The sequence below is a fragment of the Euprymna scolopes genome, chromosome 17 (genome assembly GCF_053919585.1).
Source record: "Euprymna scolopes isolate OS-2025 chromosome 17, ASM5391958v1, whole genome shotgun sequence".
Lineage (NCBI taxonomy): Eukaryota > Metazoa > Mollusca > Cephalopoda > Sepiida > Sepiolidae > Euprymna > Euprymna scolopes.
Window position 1 is genome coordinate 78,342,659 of NC_136498.1, and position 24,169 is coordinate 78,366,827.

General features: G+C 34.2%; 1 protein-coding gene across 2 annotated transcripts in view; it reads left to right on the top strand.

The window, feature by feature from the left end:
* Nucleotides 1-24,169, top strand: part of LOC145296817 (protein Mo25-like) — a 102,800-nt gene that overhangs the window by 62,716 nt on the left and 15,915 nt on the right. For both annotated transcript variants that reach the window (XM_080142902.1, XM_080142903.1), the window contains exon 3: nucleotides 20,169-20,333. In XM_080142902.1, the coding sequence (XP_079999028.1) occupies nucleotides 20,169-20,333 (165 nt within the window). The remainder of the gene's footprint in view (nucleotides 1-20,168; nucleotides 20,334-24,169) is intronic.

A 24,169-nucleotide genomic window follows, 5' to 3' on the forward strand; every position in this document is an offset into this window, starting at 1 on the left:
GATCTACAGCAGATGTGCTAACGGTTATATCTGATAGGATTAGTGAATCTCTTAACAAAGGCTTCCTCTCTAGGACAATTGCTCTTGACATATCAAAAGCCTTCGATAAGGTATGGCAGAAGGGCCTACTTCACAAAATTTCCAGTTACGGTATAACTGGAAATGTTTTCTCAATCATTAAATCATTTCTCTCTGATAGGCTCATAAGAGTAGTGGTTGATGGGCAAAAATCAGAGGCCCTCAGTATTAATGCTGGAGTCCCTCAGGGGTCCATACTGGGCCCAATTCTCTTCTTGATCTACATCAATGATCTCCTAAAACAGATACTTAAATCATTCGTTGACATCTATGCTGATGACACAACATTCTATGGCAACACATCAAAGGCCGTAAATGACAAAGTTCTCTCTGATTATCTCTCCTCTGATCTCGAGCGCATGGTACAGTGGAGGAAGAGGTGGCTGGTTACTTTTAATGCATCTAAAACCAAGCTCCTATCTTTATTTCATCAATGCTCTGATCCCCATCTGGCATCAATACAAATAGATGGCTCTCGTCTAGGGAAAGCCCCATGTTTTGATAAACTTCTGGGCTTGACCTTTACTCCTGACCTGAAATGGAACACGTACATCAAGTCTGTTGCCAAGGATGCTGGAAAAATGGTAGACTCCTACCGCTCCTGAAGATATCTCACTGCTGATGCAATTCTCTATCTATATAAAAGCCAAGTATGTCCAAGGATGGAGTACTGCTGCCACATCTGGGCAGGAGCTGCTAAAAACAGCCTATCCTGCCTTGACAGTGTACAAAATAGGCTTTGTGGCTTAGTGGGTGATGCCCTTTACTCTTCCCTGCAACCTCTCTCCTACAGGAGAGACGTTGTGAGCCTGTCTTCGTTTTATCATTACTTCCATGGCAAGTGCTTGTCTGAGCTCCAATCCTCGCCAATCTTTCACGAAAAACACCTGTCTAGCTGAAACCACTGTCAAAAATTTTCTCCACTCTTTATCTGTGCCAAAATGTAGATTCCATGAACAAAGCTTCTTTCTTAGAAATGCACGCCTGTGGAACTCTGTCCGTTTGCCTGTTTCCCACTTGACTACAACCTGGATATCTTCAAATCCAACATAAACAAATTCCTGATGAACCGCCCCCTTAAGTAACACACTTTATCAAATCTCAACACTAACGTACTGTACACGCAATAACCCTTATCCCCGAGTGGCTTCTGGGCCTTGATAAGTGGTGACCACCTTGTAAAAAGAAAAATCAACCCTAAAACAATTACTTTAAAATTTAGGGTAGAGGATCAGTTTCATATATAAGTTTAACATAAATGGTTCATTTCCAGTCCACTCTAAATTTTTTAGGTTGTCAATCAAATTTCTTTTACCTCTAACCTTAACTCCAACTATTATTCTTATAAGACTACAAAGTTGTATGCCCCCCCCCCCAAAAAAAAAACTTGCTGAATTTATCTCCTATAGCAAAAATTTGTTTTGTTTAATTGCCTTAAAATGCTAGAATGGCTCGGAAATGGGGTTCATTTTACGTTAAATTTATATGTGAAACTGACACCCCCACTTAAAATTCGAAAAAATATTTTTGCCAAGTTTTTCAAGATGTAATTGCGTAAAAAAGTAGAATCCCATTGGGGATCTGATTTAACAGAGGGTGTTAATCTACAATAATACCATAATAATAATGATGATACTTATAAGTTGTTGAAAAGTAAAATTATCTATTTCTAAAAAGAAAAAATTTCAAAATTTTACTGTATATTAAAATAAAAGTTAAAATACAAAGCAAAAATTAATTTAAAAAAAAAAAAGTTAGTAATTAATTTTTAATCCATAAAAAATTATATTTTTTAACATCTAGACAGATCTTTGTTGACAAATTTTCATTGTTTTCAATGAAAGTTTTTTTCAGTCTGTATTGTTTTCGATGAAAGTTTTTTTTCAGTCTGTACTTGTTTTCTTGTTAGTGTAAGGAAAATGTAACAACTGAACTGCCAAACGGTTTCAATATTAACAACCGAGAATCATTTTTATTATTAGTCTTTAATTTTATTGTCTTCTGTTGTCTTTATAGTTATAAATATTTTGTTTTACAACCAGTGGAAACTTAAAAATCTAACCATCAAAATCAAAGTATGGAAACTTAGAATCAAAGGAGAATTGACCCCAAAGTGTGTTCTTACACAAAGCCATAAAAATCTTTAAATTTATACTTAATTCAGCTCTATAGGAAGCCTTTCAAAACGTCCAAAGTTTTTTGGCTTTGTTTCACACTTTTTGGCTACCTCTTGTAATGTTTGCCAACGTTAAGGGACCAGATAAAAACCCACCATATAAAAAAAAAATGAAACTGGTAAAAGCTAATAAATGAATAAAAAAAATTTGTATGTTTTACTTTTAACTTAATTATCATCAATATTTGTCAGTATTTTTCTTGATAAAAATGTTCTTTTTAATTTTTAAACATTTTTCTGAACCTTGTAATTCAATTGCATTCTTTTTTAACTTGCAAATTTATGCATTTTTTTTTTTTAACTCCAGTAAAATAAATTAATGTCATATTTTGATGTTATAATTAATTTTTAGTTTAAAAACAGTAAATATTTATTGTTTTATCATTAGTGCCATCAATCGAAAATTTATTTTATAAAAAAAATAATCAAGATTCGTTTTTGGAATCAGAAATTAGGTTCAAATTATTCTGAATCCAATACCCCCAAACGTTCTGATATTTTCAAATTTTCAATGCGCATTAACAGTCTCAACACTTAAAAATAATCTTATGCAAAACATAGTTTTGACATAAAATGATCAACAACAGTTGACCGTCTGTAAAACCTAGCAGACAATTATGCCTTTAAATAATCATGTTTCAAAGTCAAAGTATAATTTCATTAATAAAATGTATTATTAAAATATAAGCATGTATTAAAAAAATGATTTGTTATTATAAAGAAATAAAATGCCTGGATTCAAGCCAGCTCATAAGGCATGCAATGGTGCCGATTTGGATATTTGTTTGTCAACGTTTTTGTTGTTGCCAATTAAATGTGATTCTTCATTCCAAGCAAAACTGGCAAACTATCAATAGTCTGTCGACTTCTGTTGTTGTTGTTGTTCGCCTTTTTAAAGGTTTATAAACAACAGATTATCTCGACTGACTCACCTTGTGGTTAATTTGATGAGAAAAGTTTCACAGTGAAATGCTTGTAATTGGCTCAATAATCTTTTATTAATAACATTGTCCGACCACTTCTCGTATGTCGGGGGGGGGGGTCTCATGACTATGTAACTTACACATTATTTACAATTAGTCGATTCTCTATTTAAATAAAAAAATTGTGATAGCGTAGCGTAAAGTATTAAAAACTTTTAAAATTCTGTTTAAAAAATAATTTAATCTACTGAAATGAGATGAGGTATTAAGTTCATTATTAACAGAGAGATAGAGAGAACAAATGCCTAATTCGTGCCCATTCTCTTCTAGCACATCACAAAAAGTATCTGGTCAGGTTCCCTCTCCTTGCATTTATCATATAATCATATCTCTCTTCATTGGTCTGCTTGCTAATGTGGCTCTTAGCTTCTGTCTTTTTTAAGCGAGGTATACTTATATGTTTATGTATCCAGGATTCACTCCTAAACTAATTAAGTAATAATTATGAATTTTGGAAGACAGTTGTTAGGTACAAGGGGCCTAAATGTGAGCTAGATTTGGTTTTATGGAAGGTGGGTAAAAAGGAGGTTGGAAACTTTTTGTGAAAATTCAGAGTTTTGAGAAATCTTAACAATTCTAGAAATCAATAAATATTCTACAATTTTCAGTTCCATTTGAAGTATTTTATTTAAAAATTCAAATATTTCAGATTTGTATTGAATTTGATTCATGGTCATTAGGCTCTAAGCAAGATTCCCTAAATTTGAATTTTTTTCTTGAGACTCGATTAGTTTAAACCTTAAATTTTAGATATTTTTTTTAATCAAATTAATGCAATGAATTTTGATCATAATTGGGAAATTTTATTTTTTATTTACAAAAAAAGAATCTCTCAAAATCTGAAAGTTTTGTGTTATTGTTATAATTTTTTACTGTTAAATTTTCTATAATCAAATTATTGTAACGGATTTTGATTATAATTGAAATAAAGATTCTACATATAAGATTTAGTCTGAGTATATTTTTATTTTAATCACCATAAAGAGACCTGTTCAAGTAATTAATTTTACCTGTCCTGAGACGTGTATTCTAGTTCTTTATAAATCTAAGAGTTAAAACAGAAAGCAAATGTATTTATGTGATTGGGAAAAATAAAAGGTGAAACAAAAATACATCTAAAAATATTTCTCAAGCAACAGCGGGTACATAAAGCCAATTTTGAATATCTTAGATGTTCATATATGTCAGTTGTTTTGACCAAAATAAAAATGACGCTTGTATTTCTGTACAAATTATATCTGCTTCGAAAACACTGTTGAGTGGGTCAACCAAAATGTGTGAACATATAACAAAGAATTTCTATCTCTCTCTCATTTCGGGGGGTGGGGGGTTCTAGGAATGTTAATGATCCTCGTCAGATTGATAGACTTATTAACTCGTTTCATTTTCCTCTATGACCATTCTTTCCCTTTGCTAATTTAGCAAATATTTCTCTTTTTGATGACATAATGTTCGCATATCATGTTTTCCTTTTTTTCTTTTTTTATGATGACCTATGAAAATTCCACAGATTATTTCTAATTCTATATTTGTATTGATCACTACTTATATTTTAAAGATGAACTATTCATTGTTTGCGCTTCTATTAGTAAATATTATTTGGGCTGGGTACTTTTTGATCATGCATTATATTTCAAGAGAGGACAGAACAGATTAGCATTGGGGGGGGGGGCGATTAATTAAAAATTAACAAAATTCTAACTTTTTATAGTGTCAGAAAAGTTTGAGCCTAATTTCTGATTCCAAAAACGATTCTTTTAGTTTGTTTTTTTTGATAACTTATATTTTCTGGAACAAATGATAAATATACAAATATTGATTTTAAGACTGAAATCTAGATATCATAACAGTGAAATTAGGTTAAAAAAATCCCACTAGAAAATGGTATGGGTTTTTACAGTAATCCAAAAATTATATGTATATGTATAAAAGGCTATATGTCTGTCTCCATATTTTTAAGCTCTATCTCTTCAAAACTAAAAGTCACAGAGCGGCACTAGGGGCCTCAAATGATTGGATTTTTCATACACTGTTCTTTCATGGGTTTTTAGCAAGTCAAAATAGATTTTCAGGGGTCAAAAATGGGTCAAAATTGAAAAAATCTGTATACATTTTGTACATTCATCTTAGTTTATTTTTAATTTTTATCAGTTTATATACGTGTCACGTTGCTACAATGGTAATGTCACCAGCCTTGAATGCTACAGTTTTGCTATGGGTTTTGGTTCTAGCTAATGGCACCCAAATACTTTTTTTTTTTTTAAACTTGAAATCACAACTATATAATAATATATACAAAATCTGGACAAATTAAAATATCATTGCATATTTTCCCCTGCTAGTATATATATATATATATATATATATATATATATATATATATATATATATATATATATATATATACACTTGTGCCCGATATTATTCATAACCCCTCTTGAAAATTGAGTTTATTAGGTGTAACTTTGTAAGAATTTATTGTTTACGTCCATATTGATACATATTCTTAATAAACCTCTTCTGATCATTTTCGTCATTTTAAAATCTCGGGATACTTGTAATAAAAGAAATATACAGCTATTTATAAAATCTGCAATGTTCAAAAATAATCATACCCCCTTATTTTTCAGTATTAATCGAGTTTCTGACTGTTTGTTTCCTGTTTGATTCTTATTTTGAATGCTTTTATACAACCTTTGATTAATTTCATTTCGTTTTTTGCATTTTTCAGAAATTAAAATGATATCAACTGAAAACCAAAAAAAGAATAAAAATTATTAGAATGGGGAAGAAAAAAGAGCTTAGTAATGATCTTAGGACTAAAATTGTAAATTCACATAAGGATGGTTTAGGTTACAAGTCAATTTCCAAGAAATTTGAGGTCCCTACAGCAACAGTACAGAGCATCATCAAAAAATTCCAGAGCCACCACACAACAAACAACTTGATTGGTAGAGGAAGGAAAAGGAAACTGTCTGCTAGAGCCACCAGGAATATTGTAAGAAGTGTTAATGCAAATCCAACCACCACTACTAAGGACATTTTAGAAAATCTTGAGTCTTCTGGCATAAAAATATCAAGGCAAACATTACAAAGGACTCTGCATGAAAATGGTCTGAAAGGAAGAAGACCAAGAAGGACTCCATTGCACACCGGAAAACGCCTTGCAGCACGTCTAAAGTTTGCTAGGACCCATGTGAATTCTCCAGAGTCCGTTTTCTCAAGTATTTTGTGGACTGACGAAAAAAAAAATTGAATTGTTTGGCCATATGGATGCTTCTTACGTTTGGAGGAAGAAAGGAGAAGCTTACAACCCAAAGAACACCATACCCACGGTGAAACATGGTGGTGGTAGCCTAATGTTTTGGGGCTCCGTTTCGGCTAGTGGTCCAGGTAGTTTGGTCAAGATAGATGGAACCATGAAGAAGGAGCAATATTTGGAGATACTCCAGGAAAACATTAGACAGGATGCGGAGAAGCTCCATTTAGGACCAAACTGGGTCCTTCAACAGGATAATGATCCAAAACATACTGCCAAAATAGCCAAGAAATGGTTTGAGGATAATCACATTAATGTTTTGGAATGGCCTAGCCAGAGTCCTGACCTGAACCCTATCGAAAACCTCTGGCACATATTGAAAACTGAGGTTAAAAAGCGGAAACCTAGAAATTTGAGGGATTAAGAGAACTACTGCATTGAAGAATGGTCAAAAATCAGTGTTGATGCTTGTAAAAACCTTGTTGATAAATATCCAAAACGGTTACAGGCAGTTATTAAGAATAAAGGGCATGCTATTGACTATTAGTAAGAGAGGTATGAATAATTTTGAACTAGTGCCATTATTGTTTTTCTTAGTATAATGCTTCAAACTTGCATAATTTATTTATTTGTTGAGTTTAAATTAAATGCTTATGCTTGATTTATTGTTTGAAATCCCTTTAATATTGTCTATCTTCTGGTTTGAGCAATATTCTTATAGAAATCTCAAAGATCCGAGGGGTATGAATAATATCGGGCACAAGTGTATATATATATCAAAATAAGGTGAAATGGATCACAGATTTTTGAATCTATGGTATCAAGTCTTACAAAATATTTTTAGGAGGTAATATTTTTATATAAGATAATCTCAGTCAAATAAGAATTGCTCAGTATACTAGATAGAGCAAAATAAAATTTATAGTTTTTTATATTTAAATTTCATTCAGAAAAATATCATTTTTCAAAGCAAAAAATTTATTATTTGAACAAAGAATACCATTCCAAGTACACAATTCAAATTTAAATTGTATTCTTTGTTCAAATAAATAATTTTTTGTTTTGAAAAAAATTATATTTTTCTGAATGAAATTAAAACATAAAAAAACTATAAATTTGAAATTAATGGAATCAAGAAATTTAGAACAGAATTGGTAATTGTATCAGAATGGGTGAAGGGGGCGTATTGGGAGCATCCTATCATTAAAAAGATATTATAACACTTTAATCCTTGCTCGAAAGTCACAGTACCAAGCATATTTTATCACATCAGAATTCTATTTTTTACATTATATTAGATTTTGGAACAATTAATTTTAAAATGAATAACATTCTTCATTTTTGACACTTAGCCACAAAAAATAATCAGCAATTGCTTTTTATATTTCATCTTTGTTAATAGGATGATCTCTTTTTTTTTAAATAGTTGTAGAAAGTGATAAGATGCATAGAAATAAAGGTAAATGTAACAAAATTAGTTATTGGTTGTGTAAAAGTAAGCGTAAAAATAGTTTAAACAAGAAAATGGAATTTCCCATGTGAAATCAAATTAGAAGTTAGGCTGACGTGTAGCAGAAGTTACGTCATGGGATGAAGTATATGGTAGAGAAACTTTTAAGAGTTCCTGGCTCTTGGTAGTTAGATATTAAAGTGATCAGACATCTTTTTTAAGACTTTCACCAGGGTTTGGTCAGGAGTTCATGTGGATCTGTTGTTAAGGACTATTAAAAATCAACTGAATCAGAAAAAAATAATGGAGTTATTTGTTGTGCTTTTTTTGCTTTTTTTTTTTTTTTGCTTCCATTATTCCAGCAACAAAGAGAATGATGGAAAAAAGATGAATAGCTCTGTGATTGTTACTGTCACTATTACTGGGAAATGTCACTATCCATTGGGCCAACAACTCATGTGTCTGTTACAGTATTATACATTATACATGCATTTATTAAAAAAAAGTTGTGGATTTTTTTCCCCCCTACGTTAACTTTTATATATTTTATGATGTTATTGTGTTATAGTATACAATCTGTTGCTTTGTATGGCTTCAGATGCTGGCTGTCAACAAAGGAAGCAGAAAGAAGACTTAGTTAACGGGACAAAAATGTTATGTTTGATCTCCAGTCTAACTAGACTTGATCATACTCGAAATGTCAATATTTGTTATTGTTACGACAATGTCGGACTAAAATAAAGGAAAAGCATAGATGTTGGTATGAGAATGTTGGATATTTTACACTAAAATCTCAAGACAGATTTCATCCTAAGCAAGTTTTTGACTGAGTATGGTAGAGGGAGAAATTTGGTACGAACCCCGCTGTGCTGGATAAACACAAAATGATATTGTTTTAAATTTTAAACTCAAATAAAAAACACCAAATGCTATTTATGTCTGTCATTGACAATGGCTCGGTAGTTCATAGTTCAAGCAACATATTTGTATGTTACTTTTTATTTAAGTCTAAAAACATTTGTGTAACTCAAGGTTAAAAATTAAATTAAAATGGCTTCTTTTTTTTTTAATATATAATAGCATAACAACTGGAAATAGTCCCATCCGGTTAAGAATGTGTTTAACAGTCGGCAACGAATTGTGAAAATTAGTTGCCCATCTATTTGACACATATGAAAAGTGATTTCTTTCATTGAAAATTTTGAATTTTATTTTTAATACAAATTTTTTTTTATTACTAGTGGGGGGAGGGGATTATTTTAATTCATACAGATTTCATGTTTATTATTACAGAACCAATTCTATATTGAATATTATATTGTACCTAATATATAGTACTAATTTCAAAAGTTTTTTTTTTTTGAAAAATTACTTGAGTGGCATCAGTTAGAATCGAAACCAAAACATTTAGTGCTCCAGACATGTTCTCTACTACTTGAGCTATTGATAGATAAGAAAGATTTAAAATTAAACCACTTCAAGCTGTGAATTAATTTGTGCGTGCGCAAAAGTAATAAAAATATGTTGGCAAGTTGAAATGAACATTTTGCATCTCAACTTGCCAACATAGTTCTGTACATGTTATTCATCCATCCAAACAAAGATTTTACTCATTATAAACCATCCTTGGTGTGCGATTACTATTTCCTGTTAATTTCAATGTTATGTGACCAGTAGTTTAAGAGTTTATTGGTTGAATATTTTCACATACACACGCATACACCTACTGTTTTATTTATATAGATAATTGGAATGTTTTCTTCTTGCTCAAAAGAAATATTTTTAACAAAGCTCTTCTCTATGTTAAGTATGGCTTTTAAATGATATTGTTTAGAAAGCCATTCTTAATATGGAGGGGAGGCTTATTAACTATTCTATACCTTCACTTAACTGTTTAAAAAACAAAAGGAAGCATGCTTTTATCCAAAAATAAGAATAGTTAACGGGGCCTCGGGTGAGAAGTTTTGCACTTCACAGCGTTCTGCTGAACACATAAGAAAGCTAGAAGTGGACATTTTTTAGTGTTATTCCATTAAACCATTTTTCTTTGTTTTATATTGTTTGAAGTTAAATTAAATCGATTAATATGATCACCAGAAAGCCTCACAACAAAAAGTTGTGTACATTGCCAAGTGTAACTCTGTAATAACTAAGTTCAGTGACATTGACCCCAAAAGTAACATTGTCTATAAAGAGGCAAAACAAATGCAAAAGGAAGACTCAAGATGCTAAGAGTGGGAAACGCATTAAGTTTTGTCTAGATAACATAGGGTTATTCCAGCCCAATTCATCCAGCCCCGACACACCCCCTCTTGGATTTTTTTCATATTTACACCATACAAACTTTGGGTTAAAACTAAGAGAAATCTGCAATTTCAGCCCAGTTGGATTTCAGGAACATATTTTTTTTCACAGTTGGTTTCGGCCTGGAAATCAAAAATTGCTATCTCATGACGTAGAATTTTCGACCCCCGGCGTTTTACAAAATTTGCATTTTTGTTGCAAAAAATAAAGCTCTGGAGCTAAATATTCACACATATAAGGTTTTGAGGGCAAGGAATCCAAAAATCATGGTTAGAAAGATGGCAAATGAGAGGAAGTACCTTATTTTTACCATTTTAGGTGGTGCCGCAGCACTTTTTTAGAGCTTGTTTGGGGCGATATTTTATTGAGAAAAAAACATAACTGTGGTGCTTTGCCAGACTTCTCCTTTGGATTTTTAAAGTGACAATGGGTTGGAAATTACAAAAATCAAATAAAACCTTTCGGCATATTTGACATTTCCAGACACTAAAGCCTCAAAATTGGCATTTTTATAAAAATTTAAGGATTTTTTGGTGAATTTGGCAACAATCTAATCTTAAGTTATGATCAATATCTAGAGCTGAAAAAAGACTTGGATCGACCCATTATAGCCCATTTTCATAATATAATGTCAAATTACATCATATAAAAGGATATGGACCCCTACTTCACAGTCAAAATGGACAAAAAATACCCATACCCTCAGATTTGGCTGTAATTTGCTGTGCAGATAGACAATATAGAAACTAAGAAATCCTGAAAATTTGAGCATCTAATTCCAAGCGGTTTCCGATTTAGAGCATTTTTTGTTTTCGTTTTTGCTGCATAATGTGGCGCCCGGGATAAATTTTGTGATGTCATTTCTTTGAATATTTTCTGATTGAAAGATCCTATGGCTCTGAAAATTTGCACAGGTAAGTATTTTGACCCAAGGAATCCAAAAATGGCATCAGATTTGCTAAAAAGTGAATCCTTATAGAGATATTAAGGGTTTTTGGATTTTTTACCCACATGCCCCAAAATCCAATAAAAAAGGGTGTGGCTGATATGGTAATGCATTTTTTTTTTCATATATTTTTTCTAGACACAATAAATTACCGCTGGACCAAAAATGTTAAAAAGTTCTTGTTCCGTTCACTCACAGTTTCTGTTGAAAGTCAGGTCTATTTTCGATGATAATGAAAAATATTCCCTTCCCTATTAGATGTAATAATTAATTTAGACATTTGCTAAACTGACATCATACCTTAATTTTGGAATAAATTTGCAAGTAAGCCAGATACTAAAAAGTTCTGATAACAATTTCAACAATTTCACAGGCCTACAGTCTTCAAAATTAATTGATAAGGGTTGAAAACACCAAGTTATGATAAAAGTATGCTATTTTTTTAATAAGAAACTAGTAATAGGATGGTAAAAATCTTAAACTTCAACAGATCTCATTATGCATCATTTCAGATGACCTTGAGCATGACACCTGTTTTGTGCATGAACTGCAAAGAATGGTGATGTTGTACATCAAAGAGAAATTTCCCTGGATCAAGAGTGTAGAGTACTTCAGCGATGGCTGTGCTGCCCAATATAAAAACTTCAAAGCATTTATTAACCTTTGCCATCACTCATCAGATTTTGGAATTGATGCAACTTGGGCATTTTTTGCAACTAGCCATGGCAAATCACCCTGTGATGGAATTGGTGGGGCTGTCAAACGCAAAGTTCTCCGTGCCAGCTTGCAAAGGCCAATAAAAGACCAAATACTCACTTTTCATGCTGTTGCAGACTTTTGCAGATCATCGATCACTGGTATCATGTTTCTAAAGATCGACAAAGAAGACATGGTTTCAGTTCGAGAGAAACTTCAAATGAGATATAAACTGGGAGATACTGTGCCTGGTACAAGGAGCTGTCACTATTTCAAACCAACTTCTCAGTTTACTATTCAGGGCAAGCAACTGAGTGCTGACACAACGATCTTTATCGACCATTCTTTCCTGGACATGCCTACGCCGCTAGATGAAACTCTGGAGTTGCTCAAATGCAATGACTACATTACTTGCATTTTTGATGGGTATTGGTGGTTAGCATTGATTGAGAGTGTCAACAGGGAAGAGAAAGATCTTACTTGCAAATTCCTGCATCCACATGGACCATCACATCAATTCCACTGGCCAACTAATAGGGATAGAGGCTATATTCCACTAAGCAAGGTCGTTATGAGAGTGCAGACCCCAAGTATTTCAGTGAATGGTAGAACATATTTCATCACCAAGGAGGAGAAAAATAAGACTCAGAACTATTTTGACAGATTAAGTCGATAGTTGGAGTTATAACAAATGTCTGTTTTATATTTGTTTGACAGTTTTTCTTATGATAAACTAGATTATGCATCAGTCTTTTATTTTCGACTATTTTTTTGTCCATTTTGACTGTGAAGTAGGGGTCCATATCCTTTTATATGATGTAATTTGACATTATATTATGAAAATGGGCTATAATGGGTCGATCCAAGTCTTTTTTCAGCTCTAGATATTGATCATAACTTAAGATTAGATTGTTGCCAAATTCACCAAAAAATCCTTAAATTTTTATAAAAATGCCAATTTTGAGGCTTTAGTGTCTGGAAATGTCAAATATGCCGAAAGGTTTTATTTGATTTTTGTAATTTCCAACCCATTGTCACTTTAAAAATCCAAAGGAGAAGTCTGGCAAAGCACCACAGTTATGTTTTTTTCTCAATAAAATATCGCCCCAAACAAGCTCTAAAAAAGTGCTGCGGCACCACCTAAAATGGTAAAAATAAGGTACTTCCTCTCATTTGCCATCTTTCTAACCATGATTTTTGGATTCCTTGCCCTCAAAACCTTATATGTGTGAATATTTAGCTCCAGAGCTTTATTTTTTGCAACAAAAATGCAAATTTTGTAAAACGCCGGGAGTCGAAAATTCTACGTCATGAGATAGCAATTTTTGATTTCCAGGCCGAAACCAACTGTGAAAAAAAATATGTTCCTGAAATCCAACTGGGCTGAAATTGTAGATTTCTCTTAGTTTTAACCCAAAGTTTGTATGGTGTAAATATGAAAAAAATCCAAGAGGGGGTGTGTCGGGGCTGGATGAATTGGGCTGGAATAACCCCATAGTCAAGCAAAGAGCTTGGCAACGTTGCTTAATGTGCATTCCCCTAGAACTCTAACCATTTAACAATAGAACAACCAATGCAGAGCCCAGCACTACACCTCAGCCAAAGCATGATAGAAAATGCTTTAGACAAAATGAAGAGTGGCAAAGATGCAGGACTTTCTGAAATAGTCTTTGAAATGTTGAAAGCATCTGGTAGGGTAAGCATTCTAATCCTGTCAGACAAAGCAAACGCTGTCATAAGAGAAGAGTGTGTGCCTGAGATGAGTTACATTGTTAATTGCTATAAATGGAAACAGCATGCATGAGTACATAGTAATTATAGAGGCTTGGAGCCTCTAAAACAGCAATGAAAGTTGTTGTTCTATGTGTCCAGAAGAGTATTGAACGCTGTGCAATACAATCTAATGTACTTATCCTAGATCTGCAAAATGTAATGATTTGAAGGATAGGTTAGCTCTGAAACCCCAACATTAAGTGTACAAGATATCTGGAACAGGTGTGGCCTATTGAGAACTAGATTATAACACTCTGGAAGTTGTCAACTCTGTTACCTAGGAGATATACTGAGGACAGGGTGTGGATGTGAATGATGTACGGTTACAAGAGAAAAGGTAGAAGTATTGTTAGTTGTTGTCTCTGTTAACCATACCCTTCTGTGTCTGGGGTAAATTGTATAACATTTATGTTAAAAACATTGTGATATATAGCAACGAATGCTGAGTCCTTACCCAGTCCTCTCTCACCCCACTGCAGCACAATGGCAGAAACATGTAAACTTTGGCCAAATCCAACACCTTAGGTTGGACTATTTTTTTTAAAGCAATACATTTATCCAGTAAAGGGGTTAAGGAGGAATTATGTTGGTAAAAGGTCATGTAGCGCTTTCGTCCTTCTGGATAAACTGTTGCAGAAGCATGGATGCCTACAATCTCAAAAAGGAAAACTTGGAAACAAATGATTGGACAAGACTATACAGATTGGAATTTGAGGACAGTCGGCATGCTGAAACTTGGAGAATGAGTTTGCAAAATATCTAAAAACGTCTGACTTGCTGACTTGGGAAAAGTGACATTAAATGAGTAGAAAGAGATCATTGACAATAGATAACATGAATTACATCTACATTTGTTCAGTAAACAAAAATTTACATTAACATTTTTTTAGTAGCAAGATTTTTTTAATTTCAAGCAAGATATTTTAAATTTCTACATGTTGGTACACTTGGGAAAAACAGTCATCATCATCACGAGACCAATAAGGTTTTTGATAGTCTCTCATCACATAGTTATTGGTGACTTGCCAAAAAACTAAGGTGTTGGGCGCCATTCCTGATCTATCTGATGGAACTGTTATCACCTGTACATGATTTGATAAAGCAATACTTCTTAATTAGCACTATGCAGGTACAACTCACTTGAGCGCAACGCACTATGCTTTGCTAGTGCATCTGGTCGCATACCTCTTCCATGGAAGATCTCCACTATACAAGTGCAAACGTGATCAAAGTTATCTATCGTCCAATTTCTCTGATCTCTTAGCAAGGTCATGGAGCACATTGTGAACAAGTGCTTAACTTCTCAACCATCTGTCTCAATTCAGTTTTCTAAAATTGCACTCTTCTGTGGAACAAGCAACCTGTCTTTATCAGCATTTGACTACAAAACATGAGGCTAAGAAATGCACAATTTCAGCATTTTTATATCTTACCATCACATTTGGAACTGTTCCTTATTCGAGCCTGCGGCCCTGTCGGTGGAGCATTAGAATACACCGACTGCCCCCCTGCAGAGGGTAAAAGTCCCCCAATGGGGGTCCTGGATATGCCCTTAAACTATATCCAGTGGTGAGGCCCCAGCTTGCGGGCTTTGGGGAGTGTGGAGCCACTCTTTAATTACCATTGTTCCCAGGTCCACTCTGACCCAGGGTGGTAGTACCTGTTAGGGTTCCAACTATGGGTTGAATAGAAACTGACTTGAAAACAACAAATATATTCTATTAAAAATTTTTTCTTCCGAATCTTTGGATTCGGCATTAAATAACCCGAAAAGGGTTGATATGCCATAAAACAAAAACAACCAACCAACCAATCATTCGAGCCTGCAACAGAAACTACCCTCATTTGGCGTCCAAAACACGCTCTTTTCTTGGATCTGCAACTGTTTGTCTGATTGGCTGCAGAGAACTTTGGTCGCTAGTTGTTTTGGATGAGCTTCCTGCCTCAGTTGAGGTGCCACGGGGAAGTGTTATTGCGCCAATGTTATTTTTGTGTTCCCAAACTCTTATGTTGATGACACAAATTTCTGTTTCACACCCAGACCCTTACATAGTCTCAGTATACCTGTAGTTGCTGCTTGTTTTTGTATCTGAGTGGGCAAGAGAATGTGGTATGCTGTTCAACCCAGCAAAAACAATTGCGCTATTGTCTTCTAGATGCCTCTTTCCTGTCCTTATCCATGGAATTTGATTTCAAGATACATTTATGCCATTCTCAAAATGTCATAATTATCTGGGACTAATAATATCTAGCAACCTCAAGTTTGACGAACACTTGTCTTATATATCCAATATGGTTAATAGGGAACTTTACATGTTGCATATCCTAAGCTACCAAATTTCTCATGAATGGCATTTGCTGACTTGGCTTTACAAGGCATATGGGTCCCTAGTGTTTGCCAAAATTGGCAGGGTGTTCTCTGATTCTTTTGACCATCTACAGCATTGTGCCATCTTCTATATATATAAAAGCGAATATATATATGTATGTGTGTTTGTGTGTCCGCTAAAAACTTTCGACATGCAGAACAAAAATTTACAAACTTGGTATCATATTGAAGCCCCATCCTTTGCCCGAAAAATTGGCCAAAAACGTTCATTTTTTCACCCCGAAATCGACAATTTTCGACAAGGAGGGGGGGGTCAACAAAAACGGTCCTCTCATAACGACGACCGGTTCTACGCATGCGTCAGATTATGTCATGACCTGATTTACTTTAAATAGTTGAAGAACTGACTAAATTTCATGTACGTTGTGTTAGCTTAGTTGGTTAGCGCGTTGGGTCATTATCTAAACGTTTTGGGTTCGAATCATGGTGTGAGATGTCTTCTTTTTTTCGATTTTTTAAATTTAAATATTGAACCAGTGTTGTATAAGCCATTTTTCATGTAACGTTCGTTTTTCTGTTTTTTTTTTGTTTTTTTTTTTTACTTCACTTATCCACCCCTGACCACACACTCAAAAACACCCGGGTACCCACCAATTTTTTAAATTTTAATATCGAAACAGGCTTATTTAAGCCATTTTTCACATGTTTTTTTTTAACGTTCGTTTTTCTGTTTTCTTTTTTGTTTTTGTTTTTTCGATTTTTACATTTAACATCATTTGTTTGCCTTATGTTAGTTTTTTTTGGTTTTTTTTCGATGTTTTGATCTCCTCCCCCCCGTTTTAACGTTCGTTTTTCTGTTTTCTTTTTTTACTTCACTTATAACAAACAAATCTGGTCATTGACCTCATTAAAAACAACTGCTGAATAGCTATTGCTTACGTCGTCGTCGTCGTAACGCTCCACAAAATCTTAACTCTACGACTTCCATGTGGGCACCTGTCAATTTTGTTCTTACTTAAATAAATTCAAACATCTTTCAGTAACTCATTCTGGCTGGCCGAACGGTTCATGTTTTTTTCACATTTTATATTTTATTTTCAAACTTCGCCTAAGGGCTTAGGGTCCGATCCTACCCGGTTTCTTTTTTATTTAAGAGCACACACACCTCGAAACACCCAGGCAACGCCGGGTACCCCCGCTAGTCAAATATATACTACATATTCTCTGCTACCACCCTGTTCCCTTTGGAGTGTATGATGTGTTTCGATAAGAATTGCTGTCTACTCACTGGAATATGACAGTTGCATCAGTTGCTTACAGATTATTTCATGGTTTTTGCCCCACCGTGATGCTTAAATACGGCTGAACAAACCAAACCTGTGACGATATACAATCACATTAGATCCACTGCATAATCACACTGGTGTTTGTTCAGAGATGTAATGACAATCTCATTTTGCATTGTGTTCCGCAGTTCTGGACGTATTGCCTCAGAACTATGTGAATGAACATGTGTAACAGCACGGGTGTGTGTATGCAAATGCATGTGAAATAACATCATGGTAAAAAAAAAAAGAAAAAGACTATAAAAAGGAAAGAGAGAGCACATTAGAGAAGACGATCACGTTCGAGAAGTCAGAGAGAGGGAGCACAATCACAGTTTATTTGGGGAAAGTACCAGGAAATAAATGTTCTTGTTATAACACAAAAAAGGGTTACTAAGTTTTATGCATTACCTAATTAGCTAAGTGTAGACTCTGTTTATTGTTAATGGTTTTTATGACCATGGCTTAATAAAAAAAATGTTTTTTTGAAAAGTGTGGGACTTATTAGGCTATAAACTTATTTTTGCATTTGAGAGAGATTAGGGGTTGGTGCACCAGCCTAAATATGGTAACAATACTCCATGCATGGGTAAATCGTGGCTTTATAGAAATATAGGACATTGGCATGTGTGAGACATTTTCTAGCCCAATAGAAGGAGTCCACCTTCTTGTCAGCAGATTTGTCAGTATCTTCTATGTATTTCTTCCCATTCATATTATCTGAATTTTAGGCTGAGGAGTTTAAATGTTGGACTTTCATAAAAAAGGGGTTATAAGCCATGGCAGTTGATGGTTGGAAAGGTTTCGTATTATTGTTAAACAAAAAAAAAGCTTTGTGTTTGAAACATTAAACATAACCATTCATTTTACATCCCATTTTTCTGCAGACTGATGGTCAATTTCTAAGGATTCAACAATTATCTTGGGTGTGTGTGTTTGATTTGCTCACATGTCGGAAATAGAGCATGATGTTATCAACAAATCTCAACTCAATTGCATGAAAGAGGTCACTTATGAAAATCAGGAATAATTATCGAGTTCTGGGACACATTTGCATTAATGTGATGTTGTTTAGATATACAGCCAACAAAGACAATATGGATCTTTTTACTAAGAACCAGATTATATTAAGTACTTGTACATTAATACTGTACAAATGAATTTTCTTGAAGACCTTCATGCCAGACTATATCAAAGACTTTGAATATATCAAGCGCTATTGTCTTCGCTTCATGTGCCTTTCGCAGTGCATGATATGTTATTTATTTACTCTCCAGGAGACTAGACACAAAGTCAGGTATGGCTTTAAAAATTCAACACACTAAGAAAACTCTAGCTTACAAAAAATGCCTGGGCAATCGGCATTCTCAGGTAGAGGTGCTTCAGGTGATTAGCAATAAACTAATCCCTTTTCAAAGAGAAGTTAAGACCTACGAAAGTGAACATCTCTTAAAACTGAATAAACCCTACCTCAGTCCGGCAGCAACAAAACCATTGTCAACCCGATTGTCAAAGACGTATCTCTGACTGGTACAAACGACACCTACTCATCTGTGGGAGGTAATCATAGGAATGATATGTCGATGTTGTTGGTCAGAAAGAAGTTTACCATTTTTGAAGTGGTAGATCATCACTAGGGCTATGACAACAGCATATTCTTTTCATGGTATTGACTCTCAAATATATATCCGATAAGACACAATTAATCAACCGAGGAGCACATCACTCTATATAAAAGCATATAAGATACCAACAGATACACACTCGAGAGTCAAAACACTGAAAAGAATATGCTGTTGTTCTAGCCCTAATTATCACTAGATTGATTAATCAGTTAAGCATTTTAGCAAAGTTCAAGAGGACACTTTACGGGTCAGTTCTTTCACTAGAGTCCTTTAAAACTGGTACTAGATTATTTTTAAGTTTAATGAAGGGTGTTAGATGATAGAAGTATTTTACGTGTTCAAGACTCTTGGACAGATACTTAATTGCAATGACATCTGTAAATTTCTAATTTTAAAATACGGCATTAAATGAATTTAAAAACTTTTCATGTTTTTCACGTGAAACATTACATGCTATATAAGATAACTTCCCGTTTGACAACAAACGCCACTCACATTGTTTCTATGGTTTTCTTATCTTTCATCTTCTCTTCTGTAACCATGTTATCATTGTCTCTCTCACAGGCGCCAAACGAGGTTGGGGGGGGGGGACACACTGGTTCACAAGTGTAAAAAATAAAATAGAACAAAAAACAAAGTCAGACACATTCTGCAATTATCAGTTGCACTGTGTGTATGTATGACATCATTGACCCTCTACATGCTAAGGTCCACAGCTCTGTCATCTGCCAAAGCTGTGTTCGTTAGCTGACATCAGCTCGTCTGGACCTGCTCCAGACCACAACTTGCATTTTGCTGTCTCCAACTGTCTTCAAACTGTTGCAAACTCAACACTATCCATAAACTGTCCCAAACCTCATTGCCACTCCCAAAACTCTAAATATATTCACCTCTATTGTCCGGTCCTTTTGATTCCCTTACTGTCACACCTTGATCAGCAGTACTATTTGTCTACCTTGGTGAATTACTTTCTATACCTTTGTTCTGCTGATAAACTTGTTTACTATTTTCTTTTTTATTTTATTTTATTTTATTTTTGTTTTTGTAATACTTGAGGGGGGGCATCGTTAATATCACAGCAGTATGTAATTTTAAAATTTGTCGGTTAAGTAATATTTTAGAAGATGATAATTGGGTAGATATCAGATATAAATTGACAATTTTGCTTTAATGTCTCATTATTGTTAAATCTGCATTAACCTTTGTTTTCTCTTTATATTGCAGGCTTCAGAAGAAGTATCAAAAAATCTGAGTTCAATTCGCACAATGTTATATGGAAGTGGGGACCAAGAACCTCACACTGAGCTTGTGGCTCAATTGGCACAGGAGATTTATAACTCTAATATGTTATACCTTCTTATTCACAATCTCAATAAAGTAGACTTTGAGGTAAGTCACTTGTATACTCTTGGATGTTTCGCATTCATTCTCTACTTTTATCCGTCATGTCTTTAATTTTGTTATTCTTTTCTTGCTAACAGTTTGTTCATTTTATTTTTAGTTCACAAATTGTGTGATTTTTTTTTTTTTGTTTTTGTTTTTTTGGTTTTTTTTTGAAAAGTAAAAAACAAAAGAAAGCTTCTCCAATAAAAGTTGCATTTCATACTTTTAATCAAAGATGGTTTCTTGTTAGATGACCAAAGTTAAGAAATGAGTGACCATTTGGGAATACCAGACTTTGTACACCCTGTCAGTGGGGCCACAAATTTGCCAGCTACAACCTCATGTAGAGAGGTACCACACACCTCCTTTCCAAGACTGGTGCTACCAGATCAGGCCGTCTAGTGGCGTCCTGGGATGAAATGCACCTACATTAAACTTCTGTTTTTGTTTTCTATTCTCTTTTGTAAAACTTAATTATATTCTGCAAAAACAAAACCAACAGCTCCCTTCCCCCTTTTCACTTCCCCTCCTTTTTTTTTTTTCCTTCCCTACTTCCCAACTCCGTTGGTGGAGCATTAGAATACACCGACTGTCCCCCTGCAGAGAATAAAAGCCTCTCAAAGGGGTCACCTGTTGGCCGTGGGTGGCAACCCGTAATGATTCTGAAAAGGATCCTGGTGGCTGAGCAACTGATATCTAGGGAAATTAAAGATATCAGTTGCAACACTCCACTTTGGCGTCATACAAGGCTAGACGGGTGGTCGGAGGGGCCCGATCCGATCAATCGGCTAGTTACGTCAAGCCCTAACACATCTTCTACTTTTCTATCAATTTCCTCTAAACTGTAACAAATACAGTTTTATCCTGTACCACTATAAACTATATACATATTTTCCCCTCTTTTCCATGTGTTAGAAGGCGGTGGCTAGGGTCAAATGTGCCAAATGATTAAAGTCATGACATGGCTGTATAGTGCCGGAAGTTACCACAAATGACTTGGATTGTGTAACTAAAGGATTATGTATGCTCATGGCTCCCATTTGGAACATGTATACTGTTTATGTAGTCCTGGCATGACAAGGCGAATGGGTTTCCCCCTTAACATGCCCCAATATTGGACTCCGAGGTGGGTGGGGAGCATAAACAATGAATTTAATATATATATATATATATATATATATATATGGACAAGTATAAAAACTCCAAGCGCCAACATGTCGACTCGGATAGTTCAGATAATGAACTACATCAAACATCCTCAAAATCTATTGTATTGGAATCCACCAAAGAAACCAAAATAACTGACTTATCACCGTTAATTATACATAAAGTTATATCGGCATATATTACCCAAAAAAATGTAAAAACTTTAAAAAATAAAACCCTACTGGTGGAAGTGGAAAGAGAAAAACATGCCACTTTTCTCCTAGGAATGAAAACTTTCCACAACATAAATATCAAAACTTATCCACACAAGAATCTGAATACATCCAAAGGTGTAGTAAAATCGAAAGACCTATCAATGTGCACTACTGAAGAGATAACAAAAGAACTTAAAAACCAAGCAGTAATAAACGTTAAAAGAATTACAATAAAAAAAGAGAATCTGACTATACATACGAACACTTACATTATGCAGTTCGATAGACCCACTATCGCAAAAGAAATCAAAATTGGGTTCAACGTTGAAAAAGTTGAACCCTTTATACCAAACCCACTTCGGTGCTTTAAATGCTAGAAGTTTGGGCACCATGAGGATGCATGTAGGGGGCGAGCAGTGTGCGGCAGATGTGGCCAGAGAGATCTAGACCACACTGTCAATAACTGCAATCTTGATTGCAAATGTTCAAATTGTGGAGAAAACCATCCTGCTTATGCTAAAGTATGCAGAAATGAAAAGAAAAGAAATGGAAGAAAGAAAAGGAAGTAGTGTCAATAAAACATATCAAAAACATCTCCTTCCTCGAAGCCAGAAAAATAGTAGATGGATACATGAAGGAAAAGACATACTCTCAAGTCACCTCAAGTTGTATATCATCCAACATCACTAACCAAGACTCCAAATACAAAATACTAATAAACAAATTGTTACAATTGGGACCAAATGACTGGCCCAAATTTATAAATGAAATCAAACCAAACATATCATCAAAAATTAATCATCCCATTAAATCATCAACTAATGTTACCAATAAAACAAATTCTCAACCAAAATCAGAACATTCAAGAAAACAAAGTCAATCAAAAGAAAGACCACAAAAATCACCAGTACGTTGTGCAGATGCTGAAAAAGACGAAACTAAGGAAAAAAAAAATCAGTTAAAAGACAACACAGGTCACCAATACGTCTTCCCCGTGGTGAAAAAAAACACACTTGAAAACAAAAAGAAAATACATCTGCCAAAAAAACAAAATAATATAAAGAAATTACCACAAACAGAAGCTACTACTACTACTATTACTACTACAACTACTACTACTACTACTACTACAAATAGATTTACGGAATTAGAAGACATGGAAACTGAAGTTACTCCCCAAACCAAAAAACAAATCCTCATGAATTACAAGAAAATCCAATGGAACTGCCGTGGATTGAAGGCAAATTACAATGAAATTTTATTGTTGCAAACCAAATTTAATCCTTTCGTTATTTATCTCCAAGAAACCTTCCTTAAGAATGAGGACAATTTGAATATAAAACATCAACAATATAACTACATTCATAATACAGGACTTAATAATACTGTAACCCTTTTCCCCCTCCCATTGCAAAACCCAATCATATTCTGCAAGGCAGAGAACAAAAATGACAAAATCCACTATAAAACAACCAAATCAAAAGCTACGAAATAACGATTGAAAATACAAGGATCTTGAAGAATAAAAATCTCATAAAATAACTGGATACAACATCGAATACTATTCCCAAAATAACTGGATTCGGCATTAAATAACCCACAAAGGGTTGATATGCTGTTAAAAAAAAAAAAAAAAATCCTCTCCAAGAATGGGACATCTCTTGGTTGTGGGTAGCGACCCATGATGACTTAGGATGTGATCCTGATGGCTGCTCCATTCTTCCATTTCGGCTCTTACTTTTGCTGGTCATGCTTTATGCCTTAAGTTTATCTCAAACTGTGTTATTTGATCTGATTCTTCAAAACTTTCAAAATTTTGTTTCTCCTTTTTATCTTTCTCCCCGAATCAGTACTAGAAGGCTGTGGCTGAGAAACAATCATGTTAGAACAAAGAAAATTACGAATCCTATTCTCACTGTGGAATTTCCTTCTAAGAGTAATCTGATGCCACCAGATCAGCTTGTCTGAAAATATCAGTTTCCTGAACTAAAATGCACCAAACATTGATGCTGTTTTTTTTTCTCTTTGCGAAACTCAATCATGTTCTGCAAAGTCAGAAGAACACTTTTTCTCTAGAAAATAACCCAACTAAACAGCATGAGTAAATATTTGGAGGTATAAAGAACTTGAAGCATAAAAACTTTTTTCCTAAATCACTGGATTCAGCATTAAATAACCTGAAAAGGGTTGATATGCCATAAAACAAATCCAACCAAATCAAACAAATCGATGAGCAATATATTCTGAGAATATAAATATTAGGTTGACAAGAAAGTTCTTGCAGAATTTTTAATTTTGATTTCAAATGAAATATTTTCAAATAAGTTTTCGTTATAATACATTTATTTTATATATCATTTTAAAGAGCGTTTTTCATTCTATAAAAACTGCACTAACCCTATGTGGGTTGAACCGGCTTACTCCAAAGGAGGAAGTTGATGGGAATATGAAATTCACAAACAGTTCTCAGTCGTATGTTTT